Source organism: Pungitius pungitius, chromosome 10 (assembly GCF_949316345.1).
Source record: "Pungitius pungitius chromosome 10, fPunPun2.1, whole genome shotgun sequence".
In the NCBI taxonomy this organism is placed as follows: Eukaryota; Metazoa; Chordata; class Actinopteri; order Perciformes; family Gasterosteidae; genus Pungitius; species Pungitius pungitius.
Genome location: NC_084909.1, coordinates 367,736 through 390,519, shown reverse-complemented (window position 1 = coordinate 390,519; position 22,784 = coordinate 367,736). Strand labels below are relative to the sequence as shown.

Below are 22,784 nucleotides of genomic sequence, written 5' to 3'. Positions count from 1 at the left end.
TTCTCCGGGCTTTCATCTACCCGCTCGACAAAAGGCAGTTTAGAAGTCTTATTATCGACGCCTGGGGGGGGACGGTTCCTTGTCTGCCAAGAGACAAAACTCCACCAGTTAAGCCGGTGTTTCTGTGCACATGAACCACGCACCGCGGGGACGCTTGACTTCATTCCACTCTGCGCTGCTGGCAGACCTCGTTTGCTTCAAACCAAGCGTTAGATTTAGAATTGAACACCTCCCCGATGTTTGCTAAATGTTTGTGATCACATGTTACGTTGAGGGTTTTTTTTGTCTGAAATTGTAACACCAAAAACAGGAGAAATATAAAAGTGCTTCACACCAAGAGATATTTCTCATTTCATTGGGTCATTTAAGTGGAGTGAAGTGCATGGCTATGTAACAGCAGCAGAGATGGAGCATGGCGTGTAACCCTGATGTCCTTGATTTCAGCGTTGCTCTCTTCTACTGCATTCCATGGATCCTTTCTCTCTATACAATGAAGGGAAAATGCCATTCCCGCCCCAAAAAACGTTTCCTCAAGTAACATTTTAAAGAAAAATTATCCTTCAGGATGGTACTTGAAATACTCGAACCCCCGCCCCCCCCCCCCCCCCCCCCCCCATGCAGTCTGCTCGCTTGTATTCACTCCTTGTACATTGCATTTGCAAAGCACATGCTCTGAGAGATACCCAGCATGGATGCATTACTGAGGGACTGTCGGTGAGCAATTGCTGATCTTGGGGAGTGATAAAGAGAGCCGGGCTGTCTGGAAGCTGGAAAAAAAGAGAAGCTGGAGGGAGCCATGGAGCATACAGACCAGGAAGGTCGCCAGCTGCCAAAGAAGGGCCAGACAATCTCCAGAATGCCCTCGGCTTCTCCTCTATTTACTGACACTTACAACATTGGGAACCTGCGACGGTCCAGCATGTCGGAGGCGGGAGGGGTGGGGGTGGGGGGGGGGGGGGGGGGGTTAAAGTAAAAAGTATGTCTAGGACAAAGAGGACTGCAGACTGACGTGAATTAACCGGGGGGAAAAAACAGTTTACATTAACTGAGACTGATTCAAAAAGCTGTCACGGCGGCGTGGGCCTTTACGCGTGAACCCTGCATCGATCAGAAGATATGCAAACACGATAATCCGCTGCACGCCCTCACTATCGCTACCTTTGCATATGGTCATTCTTAAGGACCACGCTTATCTCTGCCAACAGAACTCACCAGACGGATCGAGTCGTTTCCTTACAACCCGTCACAATCCCATTTGCATTTGTTTGGCGCGCTTTAAAGTCCGTTGACTCAGAACTCAGAAGCTTTACAACTTTTTGTCAGAAGCACAGTTTCTTAAATCATTATTTCAAAAAGGATTTCACATCCAATTTTTCCATCATCTCACTTTCTTAGGATTTTATAGAAAATGGATCCGGTTTTGGGTTTCTAGCTTCCGGATTTCCAACAGTGTGCAGTCATTTATTTATCTGCAGTCTTTCCCCAATCACATTACTCGGCAGGTGCCATGGCTGCCCTCCACAAATTACGTCCGGGATAATTTCCTATTGATTAATGCAGATGCGTTCCTCTTGGCTCTCTTGCCATACCTGCAGTCTATTTGGTGTAAATTACTGAAGCCGTTTTGCTGCACAAAGCCAGCCCTCCCCAATAAGGTGCTGGCTCACGTGTCGACTGGGGCACCCAAACTACCCCTCTGCCTGCAGGAACCACTAAAGCTTTTAATTGCCTTCTGTGCAAATGGTCCTTATGCACTTGATAAAGTATCTGGGAAGTCAGGCACGGGCTGGTGGCGTCTTTGGGGAGTCTGTGCACTTGCAGTAAATGTGAGTCACACAGAGTGTGTGTGTGAGGGAAAGGCAGAGAGAGAGAGAGAGAGAGAGAGAGGTTCTGGTAAACAGAGAGCGAGACTTGGCGTCTGGTTGGTGAATCCCGTCCACCACAACTTTCATGACGTTACCCTTTGGGATTCACCACTCAGCAAAAACACTTGAATGTCCCAGCGAGTGGCCCACAGGATTATTTCCTTCTGTGTACATGCGCTACAGTAGAGTGGCTGATAACCTCGGGTAAAGCGATAAACAATCAAAGTGCGGCTTCAGTGGAAATGATTGCATTCTGTGCCCTGCCCCAGAGATGGGGGGCCATTATTAACGTGGGTCCCCTCCTGACAATGCTATTTTCTGGAAGGTAATTGCAGATTCAGATCTCTGAGAGGGCCTGACTGAGAGTAAATGCCACCTCTTTAATTATGGTCTCCTTCACGTCTCCTCTATTGAGCCGCGGAGATGTCTATCGCTCCACGAGATCCCGGGGAAAATGACTCTAATGGGAAATGACCAGTGTCTGGGAAACCGACTCAGATTAGAAGCGACGTTTCTAATTGATGGCTAAAGAAATCCCTGGCTGGATGACTGGGAAAAGTCACTTTGGAGTATGTGTAATTGGAGTGATTGGAGTTCTAACAAGAATCAGGGGATAATCTCTCTGATTTAAACGCAGACAACAAGCTCAGCACCACGAAAGCCTCGCCCTCCCTGCTTTGCTATCGTGTGGCGCCAAGGCCACGTCGTGAATCATGACATCCTCTCAGAACCAAGTAGAAATCACACATTCACACATGTCTTTCGTTAAGTTGACCATTAAACGTGCAATTACACATCTACCTCAAGGTAGAATCATCATCAGGTACAAACATTTCACTGTAGAAATAGCTATTTGAACAGGCACTGCTATCATACAACATGGGGAACATGAATATCTTTTGAGTTTTATTTATTTGTGCTTCATTAAATATGTTGTTGTTTGGGACGACGTCATATTTGTCCATATTTGACTCTCACATTATTTCAGACTTTAATTGATATTTATTCATTAGCTCGTGTAAAAACAAATGTCAGATTTGTTCATTTGATTATATTTTTTGTGTATTTATTTGTAATGTAGATTGAACACACATCACAAGTGAAAAATTGTAAAACGGTTTAATTCTAATTCAAAATCTCAATGGATTATTGAAGTCTTGCAATAATGCGTAATACTGAATTCATGTTCAAAACGGTGTTTATGAAAATATTCAGGATCAATTTGTTCAACCTTCAGCCGGTGCATTGACTGTGTCAGAGGACCTTTAAGGTTGTCTGCAGCTTGTTGTTTGGTGGATGTTCAGCAGCTCTTCAATCCATCACTGCTCCCAGTCAGCAGTAACAGATTCGCTGCTCTTTTCCAACTGTCCGGTCATTAGTTGACATTCTGGTGCAGGGCAACAGGATCTCTGAGGTTCTCCAACTGCTGCCAAATTTTGAAATTACAAAATAATAACAACATCTGTCTTGTGTCCAGCGGTATTGACATAACATTACAGGTACTAAATTGTTTGTGTTTTTCGTGTGTCCCACAGATACCTCGAGCTTACGACTCCCGAAGCTGATGGCAGCTGGTTGACTGGCAGACAAATAGGTAACGGCAACACTGGATTTGACAGTGCACATGTGGAGAAAACAGCATTTCTTTAAAATATATATATATACTCTGTATGAATGTAACATGACCTATGTATTTTACTAGGTGCATGTATAGCTTTTGCATTTAGCCAAATTGCCTATAAAATAACGATGTGGGCTCTGACATTTAATGAAATTGAAAGTCTGCCAAAATGATCCACCTCCAATAAAAAAGAAAGGAAATAAAAGCTTACTTCACAAGCTCTGTCTTTGCTTAACACCCCTACAAAACAGCTATTTTAATGCTTTGCAATATGATATTGGGATGTCTTTTCATTTTGAATTTCCCAAAGCAAAAATGCAATGCAATTTCATCTAATCCAGTAAGTAGAATATCTTATGCTCGATATGTTAACTTTGGTGTCACAGACTGCTCAAAAGAGACGAGCACATCAGCTGTGTACTATTTAGCATCTGGTCTCAGACACTTTGTCACAGTGGACAATGCATCATGTTCAGGGTTGTAGTTGTATTTAAGTCTTCTGGTAGAACAGAATGAGAACAGGTTTTCATTAGTTAGTGTTGAGAAAGCAGCCATTATCCCAATGTTTGAATGTGAATGTACTGTCTGATATGCATCATTATGTCTTCTGTCTCAGCAGCAAACCAAAAACCAGCGGCTGGGAAAAAGTGAGGTTTTATGTTCCTTAAGCTAACATTAGTGTCTCTCTCCTTACACTCGATTCCAGGGTGTTTACGCTCCATGAACCCCGGCCATCATCATCTTATCTTTGGATTGGTCCTGCAGTGCATCCACAGTTAGAATCGGTCACAGCGCAAAGGCAGGGAAAAAAATATGATATCAAAGATTTGAAGTATTAAAACCTGGGTCCAGAAGAGGTTTGCTTCACCCACACAGTGTGCTGCTCCTTTAGCCCACAGCAGACTTATTAGATCATTTGGCTCTGTTTGCTGTTCACTGCACTCACCTGGATTTACCAAATCTGCCAATTGTACTTGTGAAAGTGTAGCCTCAGTCAAAGGAAACTGCCCCTCAGTGCAAAGACTTTGTTCTTTTCCAAATCCCCAATATGCAAACCCTCTCAAACACTTGATTTTGAAATCATTCTCATTTCCACCTGCTCTCAAAGGTCAACACTTACGTCGCATTCAAGTCTTGAGAGTATTTACTGACCTTGTCACCTGCTCTCCATCGTGTGTGGACAAATGAATTAAGATTCAAGGGCCTCTGTAATGGAAAAGTGTTTTAATTTCCCCCTGACATTAAGGTGTTTTGCCTCATAGGCATTCGGCGGCACATTACCAGGCTGTGCCACTGCGCCTCGTGTTCCACTTAAACACTTCAATCACAGCCAAAGATCAAAGGAGCTGTTAAAACTAATCAAGTGGAGACACAGGAGATGAAACTCCCCTTGTATTCAGTGGTTTTTCCTATTAGCTTCCTCCCCCCCTCCCTCCCTCCCTGGCTCTCTCCCCCCTCCGTCTCCTCCTGTAACCTGCAAATGCAAGTAGGAGGTTGGCTGGCTCAATAGTCTGCAACGTACATCCGACTGGGAACCAGCACCAGAACCACCACCAGAACCACAGCACAGGGCGGGATCCGCATCCGCACTCCGTGGGACGTCATTTGAGCTTTTTATTGGTGACAGCTCCGTTAAAAAAACGGGACTTATTGAGGGTAGCTACGGATCTACTGCATCGGATCAAAGGAAGCGAGTACTTTCTGCTGGTATTAAATCGCAATAACACAAATAAAGCCATCGGCAATGATGAGCAAAATGAAATCAACATGTCTGACAGTAATGTATTCATGGAAGTGTGATGTACATCTCCTCCCAGACAGCAGGAGTAAGAAAGAAATCGTCCTGTAAAATAGGAAACTGTAAAGAGACGAGACCCAAAGTGCATATGAAGCAATGTGGTTTGATAATAAAACACTTTGAGGTTGAAGGACAGTCTCTCTCAGTCCTTAAGAGACTCCAGCTTAATAACACAGACCCTCAAAAGGCTGCCGTATTGGATAATAACTTGTTATCAAGCAGCCGAAAAACAGGTAGGTTTTTGGAGGGAAAAGGTCGGGGGGGTGAGCTCCCTTTTATTTTCTCCCTGAAGAAAACTCAGAGATCCAACACATCTCATTTTTCAGTTAATTCAAAAGAGGTTTAATGGAGGTTTTAAGATACACTGCAGTTTCTCAAAAAATAACAAACTGAAATGCCAGCTTGCAACGGAATAATCTCAGGAAATTATCATAAACTGCTTTTTTGTTGAAGCAGGGGCTTAATAAAGCAAAGAATATTCAATGTATGTGTAATTGTGCACATGGGGGCATCTCTGGATGCATCATTTGTTTCAAGTGTGACACACACAGACATCTTGGGTCAATGTTAGAATTCATTTTTAATTTAATGCAGAAATGTAATGTTCTGTAAAAAAAAGAGGGGTTGAATTGACATTTCTTTACATTTCAATCACCAATCAAGTGGTTTCATTTGGGAGTCTAAATAAAGCACAATATGACTCTGCTATTGCAGAAATAAACATCTGCAGCATAAATTAAATGAAGCAATTAATGGTGAGAGACAGAAAGTCATTAGTTTAATGGGGGAATGACAGAGTAGTGCCGGGGGTGTTTTTATTCTATTTTCCGTCCGTTTTTACTGATAATAAATGTGTCTGCGTTAATAACGTCACCACATTTAGTCTTTCTTTACATTTCTAGCACGTCCTTAGCTCTGCATTCACAACAACAACAACATGTATTGTGATTAGATCCATTTATTGATTTCACAAAACATTTCTAAATTTCAGGGAACGGCTTTTCACCCACGAGCTTTAAAACGCCTGCAAACAGCGGCACGAGGACGAGTTTGGATCCTGACGGGGTAAAACTCTCTGGAGCCCCCGCTTGTCGTCCCCTTCCACCGGCCCCCTTCACGAGGGGAGTTAATGATGCCGGCAAGAAGATGAATCACCGCGGATGGCACACAGAGCAGCTCCTGACAAGTGAGCCCCGGCGAGTCTGACACCTGCGAGTACCAGAGGAAAGACTAATAGTCATGTCAGCTGTTACCTGTAGGAGTTGAGCTATGTCCGTCTGTGCCCACAGACACGGCCCCTCTTGTTCTAAGTGAAAAGCGGCCCGAGGGATTCGGCGCCCGGAACCCGAGGAAAAGGGCTTCAGTCGCGTGAGCCAATGAGAGGAGACCGCACATCTCACAACCTGTCGTTATTGCGCAGCTCTAATTCCTTTGCAAAATGATTTATTGCTCATTTTCTTATTGCACATTAGGCAAAAAACAAATGTTCTCTTTTGTATATATTTTGTTTACCAAATGTGCACCGCCGTATTTCTGCTGATGGAGATTCATGAATTGAAATCCACAAACAACTGACAGACCAATGTTGTGTTTCATTTCACAGTCTAAACACCAATCTGCCGTAGTTCATCTTCTTTAACACACACCTCTGACACCATTTTTAAAGAAGATTCAGTGTGGAGACAATCCGCAGATGACGTGTCTCTCTTAACAGACCAAAATGATGAGTCATTAGAAAAAGGTGGAGTCTCGTCTGACTGGTTGTGAGAGAATTCGCTCCGATTTGCAGGATAAAGTGGTGAAACTGTGGAAAAGATCTAATATAATGGACAACAATGATTGTGACATTGCTTTGGGGAATGACTATAAGTGCTAAAGTGTAAATATGAAACACATCCTGCTTTTACAGCCATTATGAATCACACTGGCATCTAAAATGAGTAGATAAAGAAAACTGGATGAATTCAGGTGGGGTTGGTTCTACTAAAACCAATATTACTAATATAAAATATGTGGCTCCTCCTTTCTGTGGCCATTCTTACAATTATCTTGATGTAAGTGGAACATTAAAAATGGAATAATAATCGATGCGGTTGAATCAGCGCTTAACCCAAACGAAGCCGAACCCACTCATTATGGGCTCATTCAGTGGGTTCTATATGACTTATGAGTCTATTGTATGCATTTGATAAAAGACTCCATTCCAACCAAAGAATGAAACCGAGTGTCCAGACCGCTCTGCGGCAGGCTGCTATTTTTTTTTAACATTAGAGGATTTTCTTCACAGCTAAAAATCACAGCCGCGCGTTAATGAGAAAATTCCTGCGCGTATCATCTTTTAAAAAGGGAGCCGTTATCAAAAGTGGTAAAAACAAATGTGACAGCGGCGAGAGCGCACTTTCTCCCCCCCCCGCCCCCCCGGACCCTCGTAAAGTCCCCACGGGGGCGGCGTGATGAACAATTCAAGGCCAGCCCCGGCCCAGGGATGCTCCACTGAACCACGCTCTGATCTATCATCCGGCCTTCCCGTATTAATGATGAGGTCACGGCGCTGAGGGTCACGGCGCCGCTGATAAAAGCGCAAAGACGGCTATTTGTTATGGGCCCCGCCTTGACTGATCATAACTCTTTTGATGAAAGGGGGATACGAGTTTACAGCCGTCAGCCTGAGGACGTGCCCGTGTTCCTCATGGGGTGAATGGGGGGGGGGGGGGGGGGGGCTATCATTGTCCATGTAGAACTAAATGAAAGTGGCTGTTATCACTCAGGGGACAATGAGCGTGGTCTTCAAGGAGCATCTCACAGCAGGTCAGAGCTCAGGAAGAAACGTCTTGAAATCATGAAGATAACTGTGAATGCATAGAGGTCATAAGGGGGGGGGGGGGGGGGTAAACAAAAGGTAGATTTAATGATGATGAAAATATGAGTAAATGTAAATACCTCGACTTTCATAAATGATCTGCAGGAAGTGTATTTTCTATTTTACAGACAACAACAAAATACACAATGATCACCATAAATAAGGAACACTTCTGGTCTGCCTCTAACTGCAGATTCAACGTGCAACTTATTTACGTCTTTGACACCTGAAGACTTTCCAGACAGTTCTCTCTTTTAATAAATATGAATGGATCTCTGTTGCATTAGTTCACACATTTTAAACATTCATAAGTCAAATGTCTCCAATGATGCAATAAAATGTCACTACTCTCTGGATGAGTTGCATTTTATTAAAACAGTTTCAGTCTTTATTTGTCCATGACGTTGGTTCCCAATGTTCACGGCTGTAATGTAGTGCCAAAACAAAACATAAAGCAATCCCAATATTATAAGTACACGGCATTCAACCTTTACCACCTTAATATTGGATAATTATTGTTTTAATAGTCCACGATTCGAGTTAATTGATCTGAAGAAAAGCATTTGATCTCAGGGTGATGTTGACAATAATATTAAGTTTGCATGCACACAGCGAATCAGAATCCATCAAAGCAGATGAAGGGTTTACAGATTTTACAATGTTAATAAGCAAAGAAAACCAAACTAGTCCACGAGTCAGCAGGAGCTGCACCGCCTGCAGGGAGAACCTCCCCGTGGTCAGCTGGCTGCAGCTCCACTGCAGCCTGTGCAAACATCTGGGCTCCTCCCCCAGGACCCAAGTCCCACTTGGATTGTTGATGAGATCCGCTGATGAATCCTGAGTAACTGCAGCCGTTTACATTTGGAGTGAATCCAGTTCTTGTTTGATTGTACTGACCTGAAGGTGCTGCAGAACCTTTTGATAGCTACAAATCCATTTCTAAAGCACATTTGATCGTGTTGCGCTAATAAACCACCTGATCTGTTTTGAAGTGGCACACATCTAAATAATGCTGTTTCCACCTTTCCTCCCTCCACCCAGCGGCACAGAGCATGTTTGTTACTCCGTCTGCTAATGAAAGGATGAGCGTGAAGTTCTCTAATGGCTTGTTGTGAATGTCAGCAGGGACGAGGAATTAAGCCGTGATTTAGCACTCCGACCCAGACAGGCATGCGTTCCAGTGAAATGGGGGATCATCTAACAGTATCCGTGCAATTAGCAAACATTAAGTGGCTGCGTTGTGGAATATTCAGCGTTGAACATTAATTTGTCGTGACGCTAAACTCTAAACTCACCCATCAACTTGGAACAAAGAAAATCTAATAATTTAGAATTGCCACCATTGCAAGTTTGTTGTTGTTTGTTGTTGTCCTTCATGCAGATTAAACCCTGTCCATGAACTGCAACTCATTGAATGAATCTCACACATCAAAGCAATCACTGTCCATGCCGAGTGGCATTTCTCCCCCCCCCCCCCCCCCCCCCCCGTCCAGCGGGCCGCGTTCCGCTTCATTTGAGCCCACCGTCCGGCGGGAGAAGGATCCGAGTCTTCGCGGGCCGCTTTGTGGGCGTCCGGGGGCTCCTCTGCATTCATCAGCAGGCCGGGCACAGCGGCGCGGTGGAGCGTATCCTCTCAGAGGCCCGGGGGGGGGGGGGGGGGTGGGGGGGGGGATCTGTCTGAGCGGAGTGGCGGAGACGGATCGCAGGTGGACCGGGCGGGGGGACAGCGCGGCGCCATTTGTTTTCAGCTGCACAGATAATTGTTTTAATTAAAACCTTTGGCTCGACGTCGCATCGAGAGGACGGAGCAGCCCTCAGACTTCTTAGCTCCCCCCCCCCCCCCCCCGAAACGGGGGAATGTTTTAGGAGGAGCGGCCCTTGAACTGTGAGTGGTGGCCCCTGTGGTGCAGCCCGCTGAGGGCCTCCGTGCACCAGGGACTCAAATGAACACTATTGGAGTTAAATCAGCGTTAAATCAACACTCAACCACAATTTAACTCTGAATCTATATTACAGATACATTTCAATCCTATCAAAGAGCTCATTTAACTCTACTAAGTGTTGCAAATGAATCTGGTCTTTACTCTGGACGATGACTCCAGCTCTTTCGTACAAATTGACTGTAAGAGTTGAATCAACTTTTTACAGTGTGATTTCATCTCTGCACTTCAACACTTTTGCCGAACACTGGAAATTTAACTCTGAGGATGTTGCTGCCGGATGTGCCCACTGCAAAAGGTCAGAAGCAATTCTAGTATTAATCCAGCGTGTGCTGAGGGACGGAGGAGTCATCGTGGATCATTTTAAACAGACACTAACTGGGGAAACAAGACGTCAACAGGAATCCAAATATGTTGGTTTTGAAACAAAGCTTAAAGGAGTTGTTCAACATTTCAGTAAATATAAACCGTATAAATGTGAAACTAACCAAAGATTGTGTTTATGAGTAATAACATAGAACCAAATCCTATTTACAGCGTGATGGGGAGGTTTGTGAGTTTTTCTTATCTATAAGCAAGGAGGCTCAGGACAGTCATTGTCAGCTTCATATTTACCATCACATGTTACGCCCGGGGGGCAAGAAGCTGTCTTCTCTGAGAGTAAATCCAAAATGGCTATCCCAAGAAGATTTCCCCAAGCCTGGAGAGGTTGGTGCTTTAGATTATAAAATGTGTAATTCCAGAGCCGTCTGGCCGGAGTGTCGGAATTTAAGGGCCGAGTGGATGCCAGAGCGCCGCCGCCACGTCTTGGAAGCGTCAATTGCTTTCCAAGCGCCTCTGGACTGTGTCCCCCTCCGTGTATTTGTGCAATATCATCAGCCCCCCCCCCCCCCCATCCCCCCCCCATCTCTCCCTCCAAAGTTGATAAAGTAATCTTTTCTGTGAGCACGGCTGTGTTTTGATAAGGAATCCAAACTAGGTCAAGGACTCGGAGTGAAGTCATTGAGCAGTAATTAAAGCAGCCGGCGATTCTGTGCAGTTCAAACTCCCCCCCCACCACCAGCTTTGAGATAGAAATCCATCCAAGGATTTGGAGAACGATGCTTTCAGTTTCCTCATGAGTACAATCATGTTCCTGCTTCTTTTTTTTTCTGGAAAGCCGACTGTAATTAAGAAGGCTGAGTTATTACCAAACACTGGAGGGAGGGAGCCTGTTCACCTGCAACGTGCAGTAACTCAAGCACGCTGGTGATGACGCAGGAGGCCCTAACTGCAGCATTCAAAATAAACCGTGCGTTTCCAGTGGGTCACTCTCTCCTTCCACGAGTCCGGCAGGAGGCCGCCTACGTCGGGATGTCATGTGACTGCTGGTCATAGTATGTGCCATGTTCCGTAGTTGCTTTACAGTAGTTTATTTAACATAAAGGTCTCGAGTGTGCATTTAAATATGAGAAGAAAAAAAATGTGTCGGGACAGGAAAAATGGGAAAATAAACTGGAATGTATGCAGATGTAGAGAACAATAAGTGGACTAATATTCCCCCCCCCCCCCCATGGGACCACCAGAGCCTTGTGAAAAACCCTAATCCCTCTCTGTAAGAAGATAATGTTTGGCAGCCACCTCCATCTACAATAGCTTTGTGCCTGTGCTCTTTTTGTTTCTGGAGGAGAGCCTCTGGCTGAGCATTTGAAGTTTTTAATCTGGCGCTCCAGAGACTAAGGTCACCTTTCACTACCCCCCCCCCCCCCCCCCCTCTCTCTCTCACTCTTTTATTTGCTCGAGCTTAGTTCTGGCAACCGCGCTATTTCACACACTATTAAAAGGAATCTGCTAATGTAAGAAGCGAGGTCCTTGGCCTGTGGAATGGAAAATGATGGCATTTCTGAATGCTGTCTCTCCAAAAAGGCCGAAGGCGCCTTGTGCGAAGTTTATGACCCTAAGATTAGTCACTTTTTGGAGCTGCATGTACCGCCTTGGGCTATTTCTGCCAGAAACTGATTTTCATATTGATGTGCAACGTTGAGCCCTCTCCAGTCCACATATTGGCTCATGCATCACCTGGACTCTGCAGCTGTCAAGCCTCAGTGATAGCAAGTGATTCCTGGAGTTCATAAATGAACGAGTGAGACGTTGCTTGTAACCAATACGTTGCTGCGGCTTAAGACGCCCGGCCATTAACCTCACATTTCATTACCGTCACCTCCGTCTCAATTTCAATGTGCAGTGATGACATCTTGTGTGGATTACCATTGAGCAAATGAACGCTTATGCAGCTAAAGACATTTAGTGTGACTTTCCAAGCATCAATGGAAGTAAATAATACACAAATCATTTTTTAAATTAGGAACGTTTAAGTTACATTGGACTGCAGAGGCAACATGCAACCCTTTCCATACTGGCCCTTTTACCCTTGTCAGGGGGGGAAAAGAGCAGTGGGGGAATTACATGGAGCAGAGCTTTGCATGTATTACACAGTGGAAGAGATTATCCAAGGCCAGATGTGTCTTTCCAAGAAAAAAAAGAGAAAAGCATCCCGCCGCTGGTGAGCATCCAGCAGCAGGGCGTCTGTCTCTGAACACGCGAGATTTAAGGGTTTAGCGAGCGGCCGTCAACGCGTCGTCCATCAGACTTAGAGCAACCTTTAGCGAGTTGACTGATTGGCGGCGCTAAGCGCCTGTTTGCTCAGAGGCAAACACCTCGTGCCTGTTTACGCGCTTGTGAACCTGTGAAGCCCCCCCCCCCCCCCCCTGCCCCCCCTGCAAGATGCCCCGCACCTCTCCCAACCCAAACTGATGCATCACAGAGAAGGACCTGTTGTCCCTGAGCAGCATCCCGGCCCAGCGGCATCCAGAGCATGATTCTCTCGCTACAGATTGAATTTTATTGAACCGGGGCTTGTCAGCATTTTTGGTGAGCTGGTAAAATATAATTGTGTCATCCTTTATGAAGCGGTGTCGGGGTGACAGCACCCACAGAAGCTTCATTACTCTGCTTTTTATTGGGGTGTGAAGAAGGGACATTCTCTCGGGGATGAATAGCGTCTCTCTGGCGTGAAGTCAAGGTAAAACACAGTGACGCGGCTCCGCTGGATGAACATGGATCATTTCAAATGAAATCAATTCAGCTGAAGATTTAGAGCTGGTGGCCATAATGGTTTTTATCTGAGGCCCATCAATACCTGTATTGATTTGCTAGTACAATCGAATCTTATGAGAACTGAGGCGGAAGAGGAAAGAAACGCTGCACACAAATAAGTGAGCGTCGCTGCGTCGCCTGTGTGGGAATTTAAGAAAGTAACTCTGTGAATGTTTTACATTAACGACATCGGACACATGTTCACATCTGGTTCCCCTAATTCTATGTGGCGCAAAGCACTGCGGGAATTTAACCGCTGTGCAAAGCTCTCGGTGGATTGGAATAGAAAAATAAGAGTCCAGGGAGAACATGGCGGCTTAGAAAGAGGCTGCAGACCGTGTGAGTGACACGTTGATTCTCAGTCAGCGCGGCGTTTGTTTGAAGTTTCAGCTGCAGCTTCCCAGTGAGTCACAGCTCCTGATGGAGACCTCCTCTAATAATGAATCAGCAGCTTACACAACAGAGTTCTAAACAGAAAGATTTGGGCAAACGTTTCATTAGAATGGGTTTAGTCACGAGGCAGAAAGGAAGAACCCGAGGATCCCGATGGCGTGTTATTAAGAGGAGGGGGGGGGGGTCGCTCCAGGGACCTGCAGAGCTCCAACGTTTCCAACTTCCTTTCCTATGCACAATCAAGCTGGCGACCCATGGGGGAGGATATTTAAGATCCAATGAATGAATGTGGGCCAGAAACGGCGTTTAACAAAAGCAGAAGACGAGACATCAGCTGATTAATGCGCCGAAGAACAATCACGCCGCCGCACATCTGCAGGGAAATGAAAGGTCTTAGTTTATTTTTCTCATGACAGGGATTAAGTGCGAATACTCTAATGCTACCGGTATTAACTTGTGGGAGGACTGCTCTGTCATGATCACTTTTTAAGTCCGGTATCTGTTGAGTCGCAGAGCTGCAGGAGGGACACACGGCGTCCTCAGCGTCACACTGATGAGACATTAGCGGTTCAACCAATAAGAGCTTTTTAAAGGCCTCTCAGGTCAGTTGAAGCCTACGGCCAAAACAATGTCTTTAATTTGGACATTTTCATTCTGGGAACGCAGTGTTTACCGAAGACATCCGCAAAAGCTCTCAACGGAACTTTTTTATTTCCTTTGGAACTGATTAAATTCTTTAAGTGGGAGCAGTAACACACTTTCTCTGGGGTGCATTAAAGGGGAAATCATTAACAAAACCCATTGTTAGATAATTTACTCAAAGAAAAAACAAGCAATGGACCAAGAAAATGTAACAAATAGAGATAAAGTTGTTTTTTTTATCGTGGTGGTCAGTGGATGGATGGACGGATCCATCCATCCATCCATCCACATCCATCGCTGATCTCCAATTTATCAGCCCAACCTCCGTCCGATGAGCAAAACCTGCAGCTGACACACGCCGGATGGTTTCTGGTTGAGTAAAGACCAGCAAGGAAGTTCTCACCCTCAGGAAAATGAAACCCTGTTTTTCCAATGAGAACTTAAAGAGCTCAGAGTCAATATCCAGTGGTTTCTCCAAACTGTTATCGCTGTTTGTCAGGCACACAGGAAAATGATCCTGAAGGAGCCTATTTTTCACATGAACTTTGTTTTCCCAACAAGAGGAAGAAGAAAAAGGCCTGAACTTGAATATATGATTCATAAATTCACTAAATGTTGTCTGCTATCTGTAATTAATCCCAACATGAACACAAGGGGGTCAATTAGTGATCTTTTGGGCCTGGTTTATCTCTCACACTAATATGTAATGCATATATGTGGCATTGCTTATCTGTGGTAGTTGTCCATATCCCAAGTCTGGAAATCAGAATATAAAGCCTTGAATTACTAGATCAAAGAGACCAGGTAAATTCACGTAGTCCATCCAGATGAAGAAGGAAAATAAAAATCCTTGGAATTATAAATCAAATAGCCATATTTGTCCGGACCAGTGGAGGACAGCTGCTTTATAACAGGACTAATTCCCCTGAATGAAACAAGCTGCGCAGAGGGCAGCCATTTACAGGCCGGGTATCACAGCTCTGTTTCAAGGGATGTCGTGCTCCCGTCTCAAAGGGGTCTGCACGCCGACACCATGCCGGCTCAGAGGAACCAGGAGAGAAGCTATCAGTCCAAACCATGAATATCCAGCTGTGATGATGGTTGTGGTTTCACAGTTCTGCATAATTTAATTATTGCATATTCTCACAAGTTTATACTAAAGGTCGTCATTTAAAGAAAGCAATTGTATAAATGGCACAGGTTGCTGGTAAAGATAAATAGTAATACGAGAAATAATGGTGGTTATGCTTTGAACTGATGCGTGTCTCTTAGAGCCAGAGGCAGGAGCTGCAGCCCTAGAAGATGCCCAGATGGACTGAAGAAAACGGAATGCTTCTTACAAGCATTTAAGCACAACTGCAACATCTGGCAGTGGCAAAGACGTATTTCTCTAAATTGAGCTTGAAGAATGGATCCACTGTTGTAGCAGCAGTGCCTGCACCAGTCCATGGCGTTCATGGGGAAGCTGAGATGTCCACGAGCCCCTCTGGGTGAGCAGCGCATCAGCTTAAAGGCAGAAAAACAAGATGCAGCTAACAAAATATTGTTTTTAATCCATCACCTCGATAAACAAGGTGTCCCGTAAAACCTTTCGTCCCATTTATCCAGGAAAACTTCTTCCACCATCAGACACCAACAGGCAGGAGTAGTTCTTGAAGAGCATTAGCGGCAAGCTGTGTCTTGAGGTTGATTATCTGAGTGACTAATGCTCTGTCACTCCGTGGCATGAGAGGGCCCAGCGAGGACCCCCAGTAATGGAGCCGGAGCAGGTGCTGAAAGCCCACAGACAACAGGGGGGGGGGCCCTCTGACACGAATTTCTGATGAATTTCAATTACTGATCTATTAAAGCTAATGAGGTAAATGAGCAGCCAGAATGCATTTGCAAGAAAGCTGGAGACGAGGCACCGGCGGCTCGGCGGGGTTCCTCGGGGCCGCAGTGGAGTCCAAGAGGAGCCCGAAAGGTACGAGACGGGAAAACAAGGCGCGAGGCGGAATGCTCTCATTTCCCAAGCATTAGGCGGAATGCATTTCCTACCTTTTTTGGAATAAAAGTTAGTTTGCTCACTCTTTGCTGTAATGCCATGAATGTAATGCAGAGGATCACAGTGAGACTCTCGGGCCTCTGCTGCCATCTGCTGGCGTCACGGTGAACTGCAGCGTGTGGGAAAATGACGGTGATTGCACTCCTCAAGCATGACACTTATCATGAAAAGCAGGGCTTTGGTTATAAATTTGGAGTCAGGTGAAATTAAAATGCAAATATGTGTCCGTACCATTTACACCTTCACTCTGTGGGATCTTAAACTGAGCCTTGCATTGCACGCTATGTAGCAGTTAGCCTCACTTTCAGATTGCAATGAGGAAAAACTGCAACAACAGGGTGTTTCCTTTTATATATTATGGCTCAACCTTAAAAGAAAGACAATTTCACCATTTAAAATAATGGCAATTTTCACAATGTTCAATGGTTAACATATTTTAAATTACAATGAATTGCGTTTTTGTAAGCATTTTGAATCCATCTGTATGAACAATGCTTGAATAGAGGTATTCTGTCTTATATGTATTCATCAGAAAGTTATTCTTGGCTGCAAAAATACCAATAGAGTTGACAATATAAATTAGTTGAAAAAATGAATTATCTTTCAACTGTTGAATAATGAGAGTCGAGGATGAAATCGTCTTATCGTCATAAGACATTTATTCATAATGTTGGTTTCCACTCAGGCATGAACCAGGATGCATCTCAGATCACTGTTGAACAGCACCCTGCCGTCTTTCTCAGTGCTGCACTTGTTTCGGAGAAGGTCTAGAATCTCCGCGATGACCTCCGGGGTGAAGGACCGCCAGAAGCTGTCCTTCGCCGTCATGAAATCCAGGAGCCGCTGTCCCGTCTCGCTGCTCGGATCGAAGCACTCGGTGATGTCGAAGGCGTTGGGCACGGCGTGCTCCTCGTACTTCAGGCCCTGGCTCTTCAGGCACTCGATGACCTCCGCCGACGAGCGGTACTCTGTGATGGCGCCCACGGCGAGCTCCTTCCTGTAAGTCTTCCACAGGACGTCCCAGCCAGAGCCGGCTGGATGTGTGGAGATATGTTTAGGAGACAGGCTGGGACGAAGAAGGCCTGAAGATGCAGTCTGGGTAACGTACCTGCTTCCACCATGATCATCAGCCTGCCGCTGGTCTTCAGAAGGCTGTGGTAGAACGCCATGGTGCCGGCCAGATCATCCACGTAGTAGATCATCTGTTGAGGAGAGAGTTGATTTCCATGGTTTGGATTAAGGAAATGAATGAATCACAGATCCAATCTTCTTCAGCAACAAAAGGTTTAAAGCAAACAAACAAATAACCAGATTCTGTGATCTTTATCAGTGCTGTACATAAAAATCCAACTCAAAGATCTTAATATTTTCCCTGCACACCTGCTCTACCTCACTCCAGCATGACTGGTTCTCCTTTAATGAGAAACCTGTGCCTTTGCTTGTTGGTGCACAACAGAGCGGATGTCAATGCATCCAATTCGCATCTGCGTCTGCTCAGGAGGCGCCACCCAGTGGAGGACTCTGGTATTACAACTTAAAGGTGCTCTGTAGAGGACACACTTAATTAGGAAAGGAATCTAGGGGCCTCTCCGAATGAGGGCCACTAGTTGCCCATCCCTGGTCTGGATGATGCGTGCATCCATTTAATGTTTGGATTATGTTTTTCAGAGGAAACAGCATCATTTGACTGAATGAACGGATTTAATCTCATTGCCTATAAAAAAAAAGTGAGCCACATTCCTCATTACGTCACTCTTTAAATAAAAAGGGAAAAGAAGTCATAATACCTGAACCATCTGTATGAAGTCAAACTTCTTGATGTCTCCTTTAGCTTTGACTTGTTTCTCATAGTTCTCACTGGTCATCAGATGCCAAGTGAACGGGATCTTCTGAAGGTTGGGGCTCTTTGCTACCAAAGCTATTCGTTGATAGATGATGCAGACAGTAGCATTAGGAAACACCGTGTATACACGTGTAAGAGAAGGTGCAGATGGATTACGATCAGATGAAGACACACGAGGCACAAATACACAATGTAGAAATGACAGAACTTCACTTTGGATACCTTTGAAGCTGTCTGTGAGGTCAGCGCTGCCCTCCACTACATCAGTAGTGATGGGGACAGAAGGGAAAGTGGACTGCAGCACAGTGAGGATGTGAGCATCCACCTCACCTGCAACAGAGCATCTTTACACTTTACACCTGACGACACACTGAGCACATGAAATGCTGCTGGAGTGTGAATTCATCCGTTTGGAACACAGAAAAAATGTATTTAAACTTTTTTACACAAATTTTCTCGTTTTGTAAAAAACAGTGGAAATGTTATTTTTCTTCATAAACCGTGTGTGTGTGTGTGTGTGTGTGTGCGTGCGTGCGTGCGTGCGTGTGTGTGCGTGCGTGCGTGCGCGTGCGTGCGTGCGTGTGTGTGTGTGTGTGTGCGTGCGTGCGTGCGTGCGTGTGTGTGTGTGTGTGTGTGTGTGTGTGTGTGTGCGTGTGTGTGTGTGTGTGTGTGTGTGTGTGTGTGTGTGTGTGTGTGTTTGCTCGGCAGTCTTATCGTTTTGGATCAGAATCGACGCCTTTGATGTTGCCGCTAACATCCGTGTAACCCGTGACCTTCTTTGACCTTGAGCTTTGCACATTGTAAACTGAAAGAGCTTTGACCAAAGTGTCCTCCCATCATGTCACATGATGTCACATCTCCTTGTTGCCAACAATCGATTAAAAGGGCGAGTGACAGTTTTGACAATTTCTCCAATCTGTAATCCTGAAAATATTTGATAAATGTATAAGTAAATATGAGGTTTTTGACTGATATTTAGTAAAAAGTGTCAAATAATCTATAACGTGAATTACTCGACTCTGAAAACCATTTCAATGGGTTATTACACAAATCATGGGTTACGATACTGGAATCTCCTGAACTTGTGGATTTATTGCCAATAAACAGTTTGTAACGGAGTCCGAATGTCTCTAACAAACCAGAATGTGTTCATTTAACGGTCACGCACCTCCTCCACTTCCAACACCAAGAACATCCAGGCTGCTTCGGTTTAACCCGATTCTAGATGGAAAAGGCAAAGAACATTTTGGTGGGGGGGGGGTCTAAAACAACAGGTTGCTTTGGACGTGTCACCCAATTAAAATCGCAAAAGTTTTATTAGGAATGAAAAATCTCATGAATGTTCTCGAAAAATTAAAAATAACATTTTTACAGTCACAAATTAAACAAGATTCGGTTCAATCTTTTAATATTTTAAAACTGGATTTTGAAGGTTGACGTCACGCCCAAAGGTTGCTTTAGATCCCACAAAACCAGAAGGTTTACTCCATCCATTGTGTTGTGGTTTAACTTGATGGATGAATTACACAAAGGAACTACGTGACTCCTCGTGGCGAACAGCATGCAAAGTGGAATTTGAATGATTTTGACTCACGGGGTTCGAATCCCGATTTTTAAATATATATATTTTCTTAAATGTTTTCATACGTGGCTGCGATGGATCTGTGATTCGCTTTGTAGATGTTCAGCAATATGTTTAAATGTTTGTGAACGGGTGAGAATCAGGAAACAGACGTAAACCAAACAGGTGTAGGGGTGTAACACCTGGCCAGGTCCTGTTGGCCACCTAACAGCTCAAAATGACTTCAAAACTACACTATGTGTACATGTTTCTTTTTTGATACCAAGGCTTCACTTGAATGACGTGAACAGAGAGAAGAGAGTGAAGTTCAGCAATCAGCCCGACTTTTACCTTCTGAATTCTCCCGGCAGGAGGTCGTGGAGACATTTGAAGATGGCCTCGTGCTCTCCAGAGTGCTGCAAGTAGAACTGAAAGCTTTGGGAACAACTCCCATCATAACAAGTCGTCTTTGGATCCACAGCCATGACGCATAAGAATAGCGATCTATGCAAAAACCTACTGGATGTGTCAGTATTCACCGATTGGCCGTGTGCTCTCCAGTAGACAGACTGAAATGCGGAGTTGAGGTGGGGCTCTTCCCTCCTACAGGCTGGCTGGTATGAAAAAAAAAACCACGTGACCGTTTGTTACGCAACTCTTAAAGTGTCCAAGGCCTTCAGCAGCTGTGCAGAGTGCACTGACTGACCTGTGGATCCCAACGAGGGAAAAGTGCAGCTCACTCTGCTGCAAACTCACAACAAAACATATACCCTGTGTGTTTAAAACCCCTTTTGGGTCTGCATGGTTCCTTTCACATGGTTCCTTCACTGAGTAACTCATGCAATGCGTGATGTGTCAGTGTAGCAGGGACGCTACGAAATGACATTAAAATCATGCAAATATTTTGCTCTTGCAAAAATAATCTTCTGTTGAAAGGCTTGCTTTTGTTTACTTTTGAATAATAATAATAATCATCTCTACACTTTGACATTTGACATTTCTCTGAGAAAACACAAAGAAAGTTTTAATGACTGAATATCACACTGACAGTACACAGATCCTCTGTGAGGACAGAGTTGTTGGGACCTCTTGGACTCTCAAGCGGGTCAAATAGTGTTGAAGCAGTTCGTAGCACTAACCAGTCGGGGGGGGGGGGGGGGGGGGGGGTAACCCAGGGGGCGACATGATAAGAACATGCAGATCACAGGCTCTACTGTGTGCATTGAGATTTGAAATTGAATATCCCCAAATCTATTCATAGCACTCATTGCTACGCACCCCCTCGGTTGGCAGAGACGTTTCAGTTGATTTGCTCCCCCCCCCCCCCCCGTATAGAAGAGGGTTTAGTTTATTACCTGAATATATTATATTATTTCGTTCACTCAGTACATCACAGGTTCCAAAACATTAGTAACCACCCCCCCCAACCACAGGCCCCCCCCAAGCACGGGCCCCCGCCCTGCGGGTTTATTCCACAACAACTGCCAAAATCCCTTTGAGGCCGGATGACAAGCAGGAAGAGACGTTTGTTTAACTGCAATCAAATCAATGAATGACTGGGATTCACCTGAAGCAGATGGAGGTCCACTATGTGCCACCAACTCAGTTTGCGCCCTATGATCTCTCCAAATGGTTCTGGGTCTTGGCCCGGTGGTCTCCTGCCAGTTGGACCCTAAGCCCTAAACCCTCAAAAGGGTACATGTACCATGTACCATGTGTCACGACCATGTGTCACGACCATGTGTCTATTCATCAACTCACCATCCAGCACTTCTGACTCTGGTTTGTTTCTACCTGTGAGCTGTCTGCTGCTGTCTCCTCATGAGCTGTTACTGATGCTGCCCTCAAGATGGAGCCAGGACTTCATACATGACGGAGATGCCTGAAGGAGAATAGGGGAGCTGTCATGGCGCCTGTGTTCATCTCATGTGTCACGTGTCACCGTGTGAGGCCCCAGAGACACGGCCCCTCTGGGTATGATCACATGACGTTGTGTCGATATAACAAAAGGAACCTGTCTGATGGGCTGAGAGGCTTAATGTTGCATCTACAAAGACCACGAATCACATGGAAATAAATAATGAAGCAAATCAATTAGCGGAACATGGTGGGCTTTATTCTTCCACCTTAACTTTTATGTTAATAGTGTTAAGTATGACACTAAATTGAATAATTATGAAAAGCCTTTAATATCATTTTGTTTATTAAGGTCTAATCTGCAACAGTTCTAGTACATAGGCACTGAAACAGGAGAGTCCTTTTTCTCCAAGTTCTCGATCTTGATGGAAATGTATCTTCTTACTTCCACACTAATGTGATGCAGTGTGAGGGCTGGTGGTCCAGGGTACCAGCTGTAGACCATTAACATGCCACCATGATGGAATACGGGGCTGGTTCACATTTTCCGGCTCATGACACTTGAACAAAGTGTGTTTGAAAAAGAAAAATCACAATCCATTCATTTTCATTTTTTGTGCAAATATGGAACAAATCAAGAGGGGGGGGCAGAGGCTGACGAGTCGTTCCTCATGTACATTTGACACGGTACAATGTGTGGAAACCAGCAACTTGACATTGACTAAAAGAAGGGCTTAGTTCTCCTAATCAACGACGATCACCCCGAGGTTGTTGTTAAAGACGACTTTCCCGCCGGACTCCACGCTGCAGTCCGGGTGGCGAAGGAGCTCCAAAACGCCGGCCCTCAGCTCCGGCGGCGCCGTCTTGCTGAAGTCCAGCACCTCGGTGAGGAAATCGAGCAGAAGTTCCCCCTTCTCGTCGCCCTCGGCGAAACACTCGGTGATCTCCATCTGCGAGGGCAGCTCGTAGCTCTGGTAGCTCACGCCCTGGCGGTCCAGGAGGGCCGTGATGTCCCCGGCGGTCACGCACTGACTGATCTCCGTGTGACACAGGTGAGTCCTGTAGCGCCGCCACAGCTTCCCCCAGCCGCTCGCACCTGGAACCCGAGGGGAACCAGCGTGAGGGACACTCGATGCTTTTAACACAACTGAGCAACAAAGTAATTACACACATAAAATCCTAAAGTCTTGTGTAAAACATGGATGTGTGTAGTAGGAGGCCTCAG

At 45.1% G+C, this 22,784-nt stretch overlaps 2 protein-coding genes across 3 annotated transcripts in view; both read right to left on the bottom strand.

The window, feature by feature from the left end:
- Positions 1-16,939: 16,939 nt before the first annotated feature.
- On the bottom strand, positions 16,940-20,294 carry LOC119229314 (histamine N-methyltransferase A-like). Its single transcript, XM_037489587.2, has 6 exons — positions 20,054-20,294; positions 19,310-19,362; positions 18,364-18,471; positions 18,086-18,216; positions 17,407-17,500; positions 16,940-17,332 (listed from the first exon to the last, which is right to left on the bottom strand). Exons 1-6 carry the CDS (start codon positions 20,185-20,187, stop codon positions 16,980-16,982), a joined length of 873 nt encoding a protein of 290 aa, XP_037345484.2. The 5' UTR covers positions 20,188-20,294; the 3' UTR covers positions 16,940-16,979.
- Positions 20,295-21,887: 1,593 nt separating this feature from the next.
- Positions 21,888-22,784, bottom strand: part of LOC119228666 (histamine N-methyltransferase-like) — a 5,166-nt gene continuing 4,269 nt past the window's right edge. For both annotated transcript variants that reach the window (XM_037488500.2, XM_037488501.2), the window contains exon 7: positions 21,888-22,655. In XM_037488500.2, coding sequence (XP_037344397.1) covers positions 22,303-22,655 — 353 coding nt within the window. In that variant the 3' untranslated portion in view covers positions 21,888-22,302. The remainder of the gene's footprint in view (positions 22,656-22,784) is intronic.